Source organism: Mustela putorius, unplaced genomic scaffold (genome assembly GCF_011764305.1).
Source record: "Mustela putorius furo isolate JIRA1106 unplaced genomic scaffold, ASM1176430v1.1 tig00003896_pilon_pilon_pilon, whole genome shotgun sequence".
NCBI lineage: Eukaryota > Metazoa > Chordata > Mammalia > Carnivora > Mustelidae > Mustela > Mustela putorius.
Window position 1 is genome coordinate 44968 of NW_025422045.1, and position 16492 is coordinate 61459.

General features: G+C 36.9%; 1 protein-coding gene across 1 annotated transcript in view; it reads right to left on the bottom strand.

Annotated features, from left to right (window-relative positions):
- Positions 1–16492, bottom strand: part of LOC101687903 (protogenin) — a 118889-nt gene that overhangs the window by 42089 nt on the left and 60308 nt on the right. The window contains 5 exon segments of the mRNA XM_045067459.1: positions 8105–8293; positions 9236–9541; positions 12597–12761; positions 14936–15183; positions 15940–16099. Coding sequence (XP_044923394.1) covers positions 8105–8293; positions 9236–9541; positions 12597–12761; positions 14936–15183; positions 15940–16099 — 1068 coding nt within the window.

Consider the following 16492-nt stretch of genomic DNA (forward strand, 5'->3'; position numbering starts at 1 on the left):
AAAAAAAATGCATCGATTAAAGGATGATACCCATGAAAGGCCATGTTTCTTTCCCTGTGAAAGCTGAGGAGTATGGGGAGATAGACTTGAAACAAAGTATGCAATAAAAAGTGCAGTGAAAGTAGACTTAGGGGAAGGCTACAATAATTAAAAACTATAATTGGCCTGACAATCAGGAGAGTCAGCTATATAGGAGCTCAGAAAGCACAAAAACAAATTCTGAAAGATTTCCAACAAAAGCAACAAACTAACCCTAAAAATCTATTAACTTTATAAAGAATATTCACTATTTAGAAAAATATATACCAAGTCATCCAGACCAGTGTTTCCCAAGCTTCAGTGTACATACAATCACGAAATAATCCTGTTAAAACAGAGATTCTGATTCAGAAGCTCTGGCAGGAGAGGGGACAAGGGAAACCCAAAACTTCTAGATTTTGCTGCTGTTCCTGGGACCACATTTTCAAGAGCAACAACACTAGAGTCTACACCTGGCAAAAGACAAAAAACACTACCTAAAGATACCTGCAGACTGAAAGTGAGGGGGTAGAGAAACACCTACGATGCAAATGGAAGTCAAAAGAAAGCTGGAGTAGCAATACTTATATCAGACAAAATAGACTTTATTTCTTTTAGAGACTGTATTTATTGACAGAGAGCACACACGCACAAGGGGGAGCTGCAGAGGGAGAGGGAGAAGCAGGCCCCCACTGAGCAGGGAGCCCAACCCCAAGACCATGGGATCATGACCCGCATCAACGGGAGATGCTTAACCAACTGAGCCACCAAGGCGCCCCCCAAAATAGACTTCAAAACAAAGACTATAACTAGAGTCTACACCTGGAATTGCCAACATATAGTAATATGGTCCCCTGCCTCTGGGTCAGCCTGCTAGCTAAAAACAGTTTTTACATTTTGAAGTGATCAGAAAATAATTTTAAATAATAGTATTTTGTGACATGTCAAAAATATATGAAACTCAAATTTCAGTGTCCACAGATAAAGTTTTATTGGAACATAACCACATCCATGCATTTTTCCTCTGGCTGCCTTTGTGTTACAGTGGCAGGACGGAACACTTGTGGTATCTCTTACAGCCCACTGTATAAGTCTGCTGGGGCTGCCATAGCAAAAATACCATAGACCGGATGGCTTAAGCCACAGAAGTTAATTTCTTGCTTCTGGAGACTGGGAAGTCCAAGATCAGGTCGTGGAAGTGTTCAGTTTCTGAGGAGAGCTCTCTTCCTGACTTGTGGACAACCAGCTTCTCACTGAGATCCTGCACACATGGTAGAGAGAGCTCTGTTGTCTCCTCCTCTTCCTATAAGGGCACCTGTCTATCACATTAGGGCCCCACCCTTATGACCTCACTTAACAGTTATCCCGTACTCCAAAGCCATCTTTCCATATCCAGTCACATTAGGGATTAGGGCCTCAACATATGACTTTCATGAGGACATGAATATTCAGTCTATAACACCCACAAAGCTTAAAATATTTACTATCCATTCCACTGCAGAAAAAGTCTGCCTACCCCTGGTATAGATGTTGCTTCTCCAAGTGGGTAGGAATGCAAAGATTATTAGGCTCCACTCAAACCTATTAAATTAGTATCTTCATTTTTAACAAGACCCTGGGTGTAGATACTAAAGTTCAAGGAGCACTGGTTTCCAAATCTACTGATCACAGTAAATCACATGAAAAAAAATTTTAAATATAGATTTCCAGACTCCATCCTAGAAGGAGAACAATTTTAAAAACAATTACAACAGCTAACATTTGTTGAGGACTTACAGTGCAGTTTTCTAGGAACCATGTTAACTTTTATATACATTATTTCATTTAAACTTCCTAATATTTTAAAATAGCTATTACTATTATTATTATCACTACCTAAAAAGATTAGGCAAATAACCAGGATTTAATTTGCTAATAAGTTACAGAGCTAATGTCAGGCAACAGACATGAAATTTACTTCACAGCTATTTTTCTTTTAGCTATCGGTGCCAAGTGCCTCCTATAATAGGGCATTATAAATGATGTACCATGGGAATGACTGACACCATCTGAGATCACAAGACGATTCCCAGAGGGTTGAAACTTAAAAGCTGGGGAAGATTTTTCCAAATGGAAAGAGACATATCTCCAATTTCGTCCAAGGAGTATCAGAAATATTTTAGAATGGCAGATAACCTTTCATTCAAGAGAGAGAATTTAAGGAAAGATCACCAGATGACAGCACCGTAAGCTTTGTATAGTTCATACAGTTTCACAAGTCTATAAATATTTTGTCTTTAAATGGAGGTAGCTGCAAACTGTCAAATGAAAATCTGTCCCTTCCTTTGTTACTGTCATAATATAACAGTAATTTTTTTTTTTTTTTTTAGTAACAGGATTTTTAAAGAAATGGATGCTCTGTTTTCTTTTGAGCATCTTTTTGAGGTACTTTTGAGGTACATTCTTTTGAGGTACTGGTTTTTAAATTTTTCAAGTATTAAGATTCTAAAGTTTGAGCTAAATAGCTCTTATATGTGCTATGTTCAGATACTGTAGAAATATTTAAAAAGTTTTTGATCTCCTAGTAAATTAAGAAAAAATAGTTGAATATTTCTTAAAATCTGCATTGAATTTTCAACACATTTTGGCTAGATAATAGATTAAACACAAGAAAGGGTAACTTAAAATATAAGTAATAGAGAAATAAGTAAAATACAGTATTTTTACAATGTTTCCTTTGTTATAATTTGTACTCCCACATTGTCAGTCAGTTTTCTGGTCTACAGAGTAAGTGGTTTCCAAAATTATTCACGTGAGTTAAATGAATTTATTTTGTAATTCTTTTAAAGGAAGGAAAGGGAGAGTGCAATCAGACACTGTTCAGAGGAACTATTTCTACTAAAAGTGGAATTTAACAGTTATAAAGCATAGGAAGAACTGAAGAGAGGCAAAAAATGTGAGGTATGTCCCCAGTGATCTTGCCTGTGGTAAATGACAGCAATAATGTCCAGGAATTTCTACACCAATCCCTAAAAATGATCTGTTAACAAACAAATGCAAACTGATCTCACAGAAACCAATGCTACTTTGTGAAGTCAACACTAATCTGGGCAGAGTGCTTCATGATGCCTACGTTGATTATATGTTACTTTAGAATCCTGGCATCTATAGTGATATTTGAGATAGTAGTTGAAATCAAGCCACCAAATTATTTGAAAGGAATTTTTAGGCTAAAAGTCAGTATGCTAAGATATACTGGAAACTATACACAATTGGGAAGATTTGTTTATAAAATATGGTGTAGTTTTTTACTCTATCTTAAGGGGTGCAGTAAGAAAATTGAAAAAAAACAGCCACAATACAAGGATTTTCACCTGTAGCATGTTGCCAAAGATTTTTCTGAATGTTCTCTAAGGCTTCCTTGTGTGAGAGGAAAGAGGGAACAGAGTCTCTGAAAAGACTTTGGCCTGCCTTAAAACGTGACTTCCATATTTCGTAAACTGAGTGATTCTAGTTCTTTTCAAAACAAAATCACTATTATAGTGAGGTTCACAATGAACCCTCTCTGATAAAAGTAGTCTCTTTTATGCCACAAAATCTTGTCCTCTCTTGACTAAAGGAAAGATTACAACTTCCTCCAGCTACATGAGTTTGGCTCACCAGTAGTACCTCTTGATTTTCTTTCCTCAGATCAACCGAATCCTATTCTGGTTATGGTAAAGGATAACACCCAGAAATCCGACTTAATTTTACCATGTTTCCATACAAACTGGCTAAGGGACTCTAAAACTACTTGTCACTCAGGAATTGTTTTTTTTTTGTTTTTGTTTTTTGGGGTTTTTTTTTGGCCTCCTATTCCCCCCAGTTAGGGGAATTCCATTTTGGATTTCTCAAAAAAAGATCGGTAAGTTTTGAAGGTGTACAAGGAATCCAGGAACATTACTGACTTTAAATATTTTGGATCTTTGTAATTGCTACTGAATCTCATGGTCACTAATCAAGCTTGCTGTGAAGTGTTAATAGTACACATTCTTTGGCAAAATAGAAGCTAAAGATTATCAGTGTCCCAAACGCTAAACTAACAACAGGACCATCTAAATAATCTCCCCTTTCCCCTTTTTATATAAATACTGAAAAATTAAGAGGTTTCTGACAGCTTATGAAAATAGTTCTCTTTGCAATTAGAAACTAACTTCAGAATTTGAAGCCAATTTCTGAAATAAACAGACAAAAAAACCAAATTATTGGGGCACCTGGGTGGCTCAATGGGTTAAAGCCTCTGCCTTCGGCTCAGGTCATGATCCCAGGGTCCTGGGATCGAGCCCCATGTCAGGCTCTCTGCTCAACAGGGAGCCTGCTTCCTCCTCTCTCTCTGACTACTTGCGATTTCTGTCAAATAAATAGATAAATAAAAATCTTTTTTAAAAAACCCCAAATTATTTCAATCTGTTATTAGGGAATACAAGTATGCTATTAATTTTGCTTCTATTTATTGTGTGATAAGCTTAATGAATGTTTTAAAATTCCACTTAAAAAGGTAAACATGAGAAGTGTTAAAGGGAGGAAAAACTGAATGAAAATCATCACAACAAAGATGCAAATCTTAAAGAAAACCTCAAAAAAACCACAATTTAGAACAAATCACATAAACATTTAATCACAAGCCAAATGCTTTTTTCCCAACCACCAAACCATTTCTAATTAAAAGCAAACTGTGTATTTAAAAATCATTAAACTAGAACAACCAGCAACATCAAAATACCTCTACTGCTCTACCATTATTTCTATTACACTAATAAGGACAAAATAATCTTTTCAGCCATTTTAAAAACAAAACATTCTACATCTCTGAACTGAGCATTGAGGGTTTAGTGTAAAATGCTGTCAAACAACTTTAATTACTAAGTACAATCAGAACTTCGGGAAGAAAGTAAATCAAGTTAGTGTCTTTTGTTTTAATTTTTCTTGTTTTGAGCAGAGGTCACATCTGTTAAATCTGTTCATTTAGTACCACAACGTCTTATTTAGAAAAATAATTTGTTAATTCTTGTTAAATGAATTGAAATACACAAATTCATTTCTTTTTTTTTGGAAACAAAGAACTGTATGTTACCAAGGACAATGTGTCCCAATAACATACTTTTTAGTTGAAAACTTAATTAGCAGAAGTAACAAAAGGAAGTGTATTAGGGCATCAGAGAAGGGATTAGTATGAAAATGAAATTTTGAGACATCAGTTTGCTACTCAAATTGACACTGAATTAGCAAAGAGAAGCATTTAAATTACATTTCCAAGCCTACTTAGTGAATCTAGTTCTAGTTAGAGCATCTTTAATGTACAAAAGCTCTGTGAAAGAAAGTATTCACCATGCAAGACACAGATAGGGTTCCCTTAACCTACTGCCCTCTGCACACATCACTCTCTGTTAAACAGGCAGCTACCGCCAGATGCTCTTGCTAAAAATGGTCACAGATGGTCAGTTGTCCAGTTAACAGAACATACTGCCCTCCCAATAGCTGAAAGTAAGAAGGGAAGGAGTGAGAGCTCTTAACACTTGCCTGCTCAGTGGGTTACACACATTCAACTTAGTGTAAGCTTGGCTAGGCCTCAACAGTGTCTTTCCAAAAAAGAAGACTCTACAGACCCTACAGCTCTCAAGATTAAAAAGCATTTTAAAGGTGAGCTAGTCAACAGCCATATAATACTTAGATCTATACAACTGCATCTCTGCTGGTCAACCCATTGCAGCCCTGGCTTGGGACCTCCAGAGGTGTGGAATCCACTATCCAAAGAAAGTCCCAAGGCTGAGATGGAGTCCCCTGTTACCCTGCACTGCAATTACCCCAACTGCTCAGTCTAATTCCACAGTCAGGAAACATGGAGTTATTTTAACAGAGAGGCATACTGACTATAACAAAATAATTTCCCAGTGTATGCATTACACAGTGATTTTAAGCTGGGTTACCCAAAACACATGGATACACAATGGATTTTATAACATAAAAACACAGGCTATAACAGATGTGATTTATTTTTAAAACACAGGAGGAAAGTAAAGTCCGTAGTACTAAAAGCTATTAGCTAGAGATTATAAAAAATTTCAACAAAGATCAATGGGTCTTCTCTATATTTATATGCACCTATAGAAAATGTTTAAATTTTAAAGCACTGTTTTGTTTTTAAGATTCCATTTATTTATTTGACAGAAAGAAGGAGAGAGCACAGCAGGGGCAGCAGCAGAGGAAGAGGGAGAAGAAGGCTCCCCGCTGAGTAAGGAGCCCTATGTTGGACTCCATCCCAGGACTGTGGGATCATTACCCAGGCCAAAGGCAGATGCCCAATCGACTGAGCCACCCAGGCACACCCCAAAACATTGTTTTAATTGACAAAGTGTTTGGTGTTTTTTCTAAAGATTTATTTGACAAAGAGCACAAGTAGGCAGAGAGTAGGCTCCCCACTGAGCAGAGAACCTGATGCAAGGCTCGGGATCCTAGGGTCCGATCATGACCTGAGCCAAAGGCAGAGGCTTTAACCCACTGAGCGACACAGGCGCCCCTTGACAAAGTTTTAATAAGATGTTTCTACAAACTTTTCACAAGCAGAGCATTACTCTGTTCTTCCCAATACATTATTCATTTGTTTAAAACAAGCTACCTATGTGTGTTCAAGAAGATTGCTCCATGAACTTACTTTTTGTATCTTCTACTTATTTTTTTTTCCTTAACAGTGAAGGAATTGGAAATACTGAGTTTGATGTATGATTTTTCTATTGTCCCAAATCCTGTTTCTTTTTTTTTTTTTTCCAAATCCTGTTTCTTACTTGATAACGTAGTGCAACTCTTTTGAATAAAGGATATGAACATAGAAAGTAAGAGCATACTGAGAAACCTCAGCTAGGAATATGTGCTCCTGACTCTGGTGACAGGCTGGGCTAACATCACCTCTGAGTCCTTGGTTTTAAGGAAGGTCAGCCTGGAACATATGTAACTTCTCCTCATCATTTATAAAACTGTGTGACAGGGATCAATAGTGAAATTTATTTAGGCAAATGCAGATTAAATTAACATCCAAGACAATAAGATTAGAAGCAAAATGCCATCTGGAAAACTACAGTAAAGAACTGGAGGATGGGGTCGCATGTCCCTGCCTGCCTCTAAAAACAGACTCCCACCACTGCTTTTCACCGGCAGGGTCTCAGGACTCCTGCTGTTTTCACAGGCCTGAAAGAAGCAAATGGAGCTCTCCCTAGTGGGGTCCTCCCACCTCTTCCCTTTCTGCACTCCAAAGGGTAGTCTGCGAGGGGGAAAGCCGGAGAGCACTGTAAGATTCCACTAGGTGCAGAAGGTGCTGTAACAATTCAGCAGCAATTTAGTTGGGAATCCTAAGTAAAGTTGCTGCTTTAACAAATAACTAAGAACTAACAGAGTATGCATTTAAACCTTAAGTATCTATCCGTTTATACCCAGGTACTTATTGTAGACATAAGTTTCCTTACTTTCCATTAAACATGGTCACATGATGAAATTCTTCACTCAGCAATGATAAGACGAATAGAGAATAAAATGGTGTCTTTCACAATTGTGATAAACCCAAACACAAGGCTGAATGTGTTTTCTCTAGTGTTTCTGTGTCACAGCTATAAAAATAAATATGTACAGCGGCATGGGTCATTTGTAAGAGCATTATTTTATACATAATTTAAATATGTATTTTATATATATATAATTTATATATTAGCACTCTCAGGCAATTTCTAAGTTAATCGTTGCCTACTTTCTGCTCTTTTTGTGATACTACTATTTTATGTACACCATATACTCACCATATTTGATCAGTTCTCATTCTACCAGAAGTGAACTGCAGAAAGAAAGTGGATGCCCAGAAGTAGGGGAAAGATAACATGGTTATCTGACCACTGGAAAGTTTGCTCATGATGGTGAGTCAAAGGCCAGCCTGGACTCCAGCAGTAGGACATACACAGTGATTTGATAAGGGCAATTCCCTTTTTACCAGTAAGTCAGTTCTTCTGCCTTATATCCAAAAACTCTTTCCCAGCTGTTCAGAGAGGAAGAAAAAAAAACGAAAGCCCAGGATGGGCTCACTCACCTAAACCACTGAGAGTGTAGAGAAGGTCACTGGTATCTAAGAATATGGGTCCATTTTCCTGCTGCCCTTCTTCTTTGTAGTACAGCTTGTAGCCCTGAATGGTTGCTGTGTCCTCCGCATCTTGCTGCCACTTCACAGAAATGGCGGTGCAGTTCAGAGGCTCCAAATGTAACTCTGGAGACTTAGGGGCTAGAAAAATCCACCGGAAATGTATGCATTAAAAAATCTACAACTCATACAAATACACCCAGTTTTTTAAATGAACAGCTGCAAAAAAAAAGTGCGATTCCAAGCAATCATACTTTAATTTTCAAAATTCCACAATGATATTTAAACTTTGAGACAGAATTAAAAATATAAAATACTACCTTTAAAAAACCCCTAAGGTATATAAATAGGAACACAATACCATCTATACTTGAATTTTTTTTTTAAAGAGACAATGAGGACTTCCTAATTTTGACCATTCATTAATCCTCTGTGTAGAACAGGCATTATTATTAATCAATGAACAACAAAAACCCCAGTCATGTTACATTTCACATTATTAAAAGAAGAGGGTCTAGGACTTCCTAGTCTATGGTCTTTCTATTAAATGGATGATTTAGGGGCACCTGGGTGGCTCAGTTGGTTAAGCGAATGCCTTCGGCTCAGGTCATGATCCTGGAGTCTTGGGATCAAGTCCCACATCGGACTCCCTTCTCAGCAGGGAGTCTGCTTCTCCTGCTGACCTCTCTCCTCTCATGCTTGCTCTCTCTCTCTCTCACAAATAAATAAAATCATTAAATAAATAAATAAATAAATAAATAAATGGATGATTTAAAAAAATATATGGTAATAATATTAATTAGGTCTCTATTAATATACAACTTTTGGTAATTCAGTTTGATCTGGACTCAGCCACCTATGAAGAATTTGCTGAGCTCACTGACAGCGTAACCAAAGGTTTTACACACTATTGATCTCTATGTCAAAAGGGACTATGCAACAAAAAGTTGAAAGTTACTTTCACTGAAGTCCATGATCTACGGAATATTTTCTTTCATAAAATACCATTTAAACATAACTTTGATTTCACAGAAGTTTCAAAAAAGTAAAAGTACTCTTCCTCAATAGCATTTTGGGATTTACCTTTCACACTTGTAGCTTTGGGTGTCCTATGTGAGGTCCACACAGACGACTCTCCCAGCCCCACCCTGGTGGCAGCAGTAATCCGCACCAGGTAGACACTGTCCGGTTTCAGGCCCTCCAAAAGGTACTCGTGTGTGGTCCCCGGGAGCTCCAGAACTTGGATGGAATTCTCAGTACTCAGGCGGAAGGACAGGCGGTAGAGGACTACCTGACCCCGTCGGTACTTGGCCGGAATCGGCAGCCAGGAGATGAGGATATCAGTGGGACTTCGACTCGTCAAACTGATTTCAGGAGGCCTCAGCGGAACTAGTCATGCAACAAAACAGGATGCTTATGAATATTTAGAGTCAAAACTGTCAATCAGCACACCAGTATTTACTGAATTCTCTTAAGAGCATCACACAACATAATAAAGGGGAGATACTATCAGCCTTAGCAGAGGTTTTCAGGTGAGGAGATCACAAACCAGAAAAAATGAAGGAAAAATAATTAGGAAGGATCAAGCATAGAGAACCAAAGAAAGCAAAGTGTCACTGAAAGTAAAAGCCTGGCATAGGGCTCCCTGCTGGGCAGGGAACCTGTTTCTCCCTCTCCCTCTGCCTACTGCTCCCCATTGCTTTCTCTGTGATAAATAAATAAAAAAATAAAATCTTTCCCAAAAAAAAAAAGTAAAAGCTCCAGTCCTCCCGTGGCTTCAAACAAAGCCCTATGTACTTACAGGGTTGGCTCCTCATGAATTCTGTGCCCTAATCTCCTACTGCTCTCCAGCCGTTAGCAATGTCCATTTCCTCTGCTGAGCCGGCACCTCCCCCAGTCATCTGCCTCGCTACCTTCACTTCCTTCAGGTTTTCATTCAAATGTCATCTACTTAGTAAGCCCTTCTTGGGTGACCCTGTCTCAAGTCTCAAATCCTCCCCACATTTCATACTCCCTTTCCCTGCTTTTTTCTCCTGCTCCTAGATAATTATCAATATCCCACATAGGACATAAATACGTAATGGACTGTTTATCTTGTTTATTGTTCCTCTGCCCCCTCTCCCACTAGAAAGTAAAGTCCATCAAATCAGGGACAGTTTTTGTCTCTTTTGTTCAACTACTAAATAATGAATAACAGATAGCAGGTACTCAATGAATATTTGTTGCGTGAATGAACTAACAGGTGGAAAAGAGAAAATCAATTTATTAAGCATTCCTGAGTCGTTGATGTGTATGAACTCATGTGCGAATGAATTAATAGGTAGAAAAGGGAAAGTCTGTTTATTAAGCCTTTCTCAGTCCTTGATGTGTATGAACTCATGAATTCTCACAAAAACCAAAGGCAGTACCATGATCATTTCTACTCTATAGTTCAGGAAACTGAGGTACAAAGAGGTCAATTCACTTGCCCAAGGTCATACAGGTTGTTGGTGAAGGAGCATAGTTAGATTGAAAAAGCCCACATTCTTACTCCCTGTACTTTACTATGTCTTCTATAACCAAACTTCTTCTATCCCGCGTTATGTAGGGATTACACGACATAATGGAGAGAACTGTTACTTGTATTTACTGCAGGCTGCTATGCTCCTGAGACACCCACACACCTTCATCTGAGAAGTATGGGGTTAGGAACTGAGGAGAAACTGGTGCAGAAACGGGAAAAGCAGGGTTAGAAGTCTGTGTTATTCAGAAAAGACAATGAAACTTCAATAAGTAAAACAGTTACAAAGTAAGAAAAGGTTTAAAAGAAAAAAATCTTGAGTTTATAACTTAACTGGAATTGGCAGGCTTTAACAAGTGGCTTGCCATGGTCAGACTCCTCTTCTTCAAGGATATAGGGAGGAATACACCTCATATACCAAGAAACCCCCAGAAGCCCCAAAAGAGCACACCTCCCCAGCCCGTGTTTCACCTTAGATACACATGTCAGAAGTTAAATGTGATGAGAACTCGAGAGGTCATAGAGACTGTGATTCACTCTAAAATGGAACAAACTTTTTTTTCTTTAAGATTTTATTTATTTATTTGAGAGAGAGAGAGAGAGAGCACGCACACAAGCAGGGAGAATGGCAAAGGGAGAGAGAGAAGCTGGCTTCCTGCTGAGCAGGGAGCCCCATGTGGGACTCGATCCCAGGACTCTGGGATGATGATCTGAGCCAACAGCAGACACTTAACTACTGAGCCACCCAGGCACCCCTAAAACAGAACAGACTCTTTAATGAAAACTGAATTTGGAGCTGAGCATCCAGATTAGTAATTTTTTTTCATTTCATCAAACTCTAAATTTAAAAGCATCTAAGTAAGGGGCATAATAGAGATATTAGTAAGAGATCTGGGACCAAATGAACAAAGAAAGTGATATGAAAATTATCTACCCAAAAATGTTTTGAAGGCCACCTGGGTGGCTCAGTCGGTTAAGTGTCTGCATTCGGTTCAGGTCATGATCCCAAGGTCCTGGGATCAAACCCCCTGACTCCTCACTGAGCAAGGAGTCTGCTTCTCTCTCTCCCTCTGCCCCCCCTCCACTCGTGCTCTCTCTCTCTTGTTCTAATTTTTTTAAAAAATCTTAAAAAAATATTTTCAAAACTAAAAGTGGACCACTCTGTGAGGATGGAAAATACCTGTAGAGGAAAGCAGTATAATTAAGCGTATGTTAAATCATTCCCTTTTCCCAGTGAAGGGTATAAAAATGGGCCTTCTGGAGAGCTCCTGGAGAGAGAGAATCAGGCGGAGAATCAGTCTCAGGACTTTCCTAAGGAATGGGATCTCCTACCATTATAAGAATATATGGAGGCCTGCTTCTCAAAAGCACTCAACTTCCAACCCAGAGTCTGTTACTGAACTGAACTATTACTTTCCTCCTTAAGCAGAATAGATATATTATACCTAAAAATAGACTGCTGATTTTTTAAGAATATTTTTTAATCAACAGTTTACTAAATTTCAAAAACTCCCAGTTTCAGAAGTCTAAGACCTCTGACCTCTCTTCATTATATATATTCACTCATATTTACTCATGCTTAGAAAATTTTACATTTTGTTCCACTTGCTTAAAAAAAATCTGCAATGTCAAAAAAATATTTTTTAAAAGGTCATCCTTACAATTTAAACTAAGAAACTTGAAGAAAAACAATAATACAAGAATTTTATTAAAATTTATGTTACAGATTATCAGTTATAAAAACTCTTTACCTATATCACATTACTGTCAAAAAATGAGGGTCAAATTTGAAATGGCAAACTACCCTGCTGGTAACCACACCTGTTTTTATTATTTTTTTTAACCAAAAAGAAGATATTTTCTCTAATTTAAAACACATTTATTCATTGAAATGGATTAAACATATTGATGTTCATACTTAAATGACACAGACTGTTTTCTTACCATCCTCTAAAGTATTCTGGGTCACATGGTCAGACATCTGGCTGGCTCCCATTGGCATATATGCCACAATGTAGAAAGTATAATTGCTAGCAGGTTCTAAGTCATCAATAATATAATGAGTTGTGTCATTTCCGATGACTACTTGATACTCTTCATTATTTAAACCTAGATTAAAGTATCAGCGTTTAAAAATTAGGAATATTCAAACAATAAAGTGACCAATTTCCCTTACTGTGAAACACTGATTCTCTGATCCAATCTCTGCTAACTTTTTTGACCCTTAGAAAATAAAAGTGATTTCTAAAAGTAACTATGTCTTGCTACAAATTAGTTTGAACTCTTCCCTAATAAATGAAACTGAAAATAATTAATCTCTTCTGTATTTGTTTTAAAATCCAGTCAAAACCCATAGCAGAGACAATGTACAGAAGTAACACAGAAGAGCGAGCTTAAAGTTGCAGAACTCTGTAGTTTGTAACAGTGTTAAGTTTTACTTGCTTAAACTCATGCCTTTTTTTTTCTTTTATATATAAATGGAGAGACAGTAGGGAATGTAATGGCTCTGCACTTTACAAACCAAACCAACAGTTGTCCTGCAAAAGGTGTTAAGTTTTACTTGATTTAACTCATGCCTTCCTTTTTCTTTTATACGTAAATGCAGAGACAGTAGGGAATGTAATGGCTCTACGCTTTATAAAAACAAACCAAACCAAAAGTCGTCCTGCAAAAGATCTCATTTTGGCCCTAGAGATTCTATTAAATTTGACTGACACAAGTTGTTCTTTTTATTTATACTGAAAGCAAAAGAACTGGGAGGCACGGAATGTGCTTCAAAACACTTTGTTCCACAACGAACTTTTTTTCCCCCCCAAAGAGGGGAAAAAAAATTCTCAGCAATTCTTTATAAAATATGCATGGCAAGGTACAGAAAAGAATTTGTCTTTGTGGGATTTAATTCCTATGGCGCAAATCTGTAAAGTGCAAAGGCAGCTCCTGTGCTTTGAGAACAATTCACGGTAAATGCACGTCAACTTCATCAAAATGCTCTAAGACGAAGGCCCTTCTCCCCCACACTGGATTTATAAACAAAACAGAAGGCAAATTCCACTATTAAGTTTTCCCACATTTCTGAATTAACTTGATAGCATTTTAATTAGACAAGATTACAGCCATTTCACAACAGACTGGCTAATGGCTCGTTAATTAGGAACTGCATAGTACGATTTCTGACCTACCAAACAAGGTCCTTGAGTTCGAATTAAAAAGCCTTGTTCTGTCCTTGAATAGACCACTGAGCCACATGTGGAGGCTCTAATGAAACAACCATAATAGCGAACAAGAGTGGTCTCCACCAAAACCAGCATTCCTTTTACCTTCCTAAATCACTAAGAAGGGAATTAACATACTCCAACAGGCTCAGTTAGACTTTCATTCTTCTTGCTAACACAACTCCTGATTTAAATTCAAAATATTCCTTTTCAAAATACTACTTCAAAGTACAAAAAACAAACAACAACAAACCACCTGTTTCTATGAACAACTTTATCATACCATCATTTTGGGGTGCTGAGGTTTGTTTTAATGTCTACTGCATAAAATCTGGACTGTGTGCACAATTAAAACTTGTAAATTCTGTGGTTTCTACGAGAGATCACTAGAGAAAGCTCTAGGATTTCTAAGTAGCTTTCCTTTTCCAATTTTTTTTTTTTTCCAAAAGAAAATACTAGGGCAAAAAATAGAATTAATAGTTCTGAATAAAAATTTTAAGGCAGATCTGATTTTCTAGTTTTATATAAGAAATGACATATCAATAAAGACAGTCCTGTTCAATATTTAAGGTTCTAAATGGTTTCAGGAAGCATTCAAAACATATAAAATCAACTTATGGAGATCTGATAATGTGTACTTCCCCCCCTTAAAAATAACATGTTATAGTGACCATAATTTACCATATTCTTTTCTTTTTTTTTTCCCATATTATTTTCTGAACCAGTTACACCAGTGTTCCTATGTAACTGCATACTTTAATTGCTAAAGAATTTATATCTTGGCTGGAATGAAATTCATCACTCCACCACTGTCATTTTCAGCAGGCAGAGATAGTACTTATTTCTAAACATAAAAATCTTAAACTATACATATATATACCAGGTATACAATAATAAGAACATTTAGCAAAAACTGATATGTGGGTGATAGATTATTTTACTAAAAGAGATAAATACTATAGAACTGACATTCAGAAAAAAAATTTTTTCTGGATTCTGTAAGATGTCACTCATACTGAAATTACTGACAAGAAGTAGCAGTTGAAGATAAATACTCCTCAAATTGCTTACCTTCTGCTTTCATGTAGTGCACAGAGTAAGCAATGACTTTGTCTGAATTATAAAGTGGCCTCTCCCAAGCCAAAAGGATCGCTGAACTGGACATGGTTTCAGCATGCACATTGTATGGAGCGCTGGGTCTGTCTTCTGACATTACTACGGTCAGTCTGGCTCTAGATAAAATAGATCCTTGGCTGTTCTCAGCCATGCACTGATAAATAGCATCGTCTTCAGGAATAATCTGGTTAATTACCAATTTACTGAAGAAAGAAAAAAATACTTCTATGAAAAATGCTAAGAATGATGTAAAAATATATATAAACTATTGTTAAATTCACTCTCATTTTAAGTGGCAAAAGTTTATACTAAGAACAAAAAACTGTGTAGTCAACCCTACTGAAAAATCTGAGTTGCTTAAAATTACTCTTATTTTCTGAGTTTAATTAAGAAATAGTGATAGCCAAATGCTGTTTGCTTTAGGTGAGTGACTAACCTCTTTTTTAAAATTTGGCTTTTATAAGAAAGTATATTACTTTGTAATAGCATCTAATTTATGTAACTTTGCAACATTACATAAATTCAGATAAACAAAAATTTTAAAGTTTTGTTAAACATCTGGCAATGTTACAAGAAGATTCATATTTATACTAATAAAAAGGAGTTCTTAAAATCATTAAGTTTGAGCTTAATGTTTCTCTTTTTATCCATAAAGGAAGAAGGAACTGAGACTGCAAAGGCATAATATGCTTGCTAGTAACTTAGCTATTTGCTTATCAGGATGAGTACCCAAGTCTAGGGGACTGTCCATCATTTATTTCATTATAATCTATCACTTCCATGATCCATATAAAACACAGAAGAATCTAGGGCGTGCTGATGTTATAATCTTAACTTCTCTTTTATATTAGTTTAAAATACCAAGATAATTTTGATATTTGGTATTACAACCAGTTCACATAACAATTATGAAAGCCATTATATGTTCTCTAAAAGAGTAGCACAATAGCATAGCCTACCTGTTGTACATTTTAATTCTCCCATTTGAATGTATCTTCCTCCCGTTTTTCAACCATGACATTTTGGGTGAGGGGATTCCTTCTGCTTGACATACAAATCGAGCAGTGCCAGCTCGAGGCCTTGTTAAACTTTCTGGCCATTCAACAAATGAAGGTGGAGCTATTTTTAAAGAAACAAGAAAAGGAAAAAATTTCCATGTCCCCAAAACAGGAATCATACAAACAGTCAAGGAAGAGTCTGGCAAATGACTCAAGTTCCATCCTTGAAAATATTTAACAGTCGGAGCCTCTTATCTATGCTCTACATATATCTATCCAGATGCCTTTTCTCAGCATTGCTCATTTAGATGTTCACTCTCCCAAGGTTTTTCCTATTGAGAACCTCTGTGTCAACACGCTAAAAATATATCCACTATAGTCCACCTTAACTAAGCCCAATAATATACAGCCACTTGTGAGTACCCACAACCAACAGAATAAAATTTTAGATTGGTAAATGGATATGTGGATTTGCTGGTGGGTAAACAAAGACATAAAAGGGATGCTTAAATAA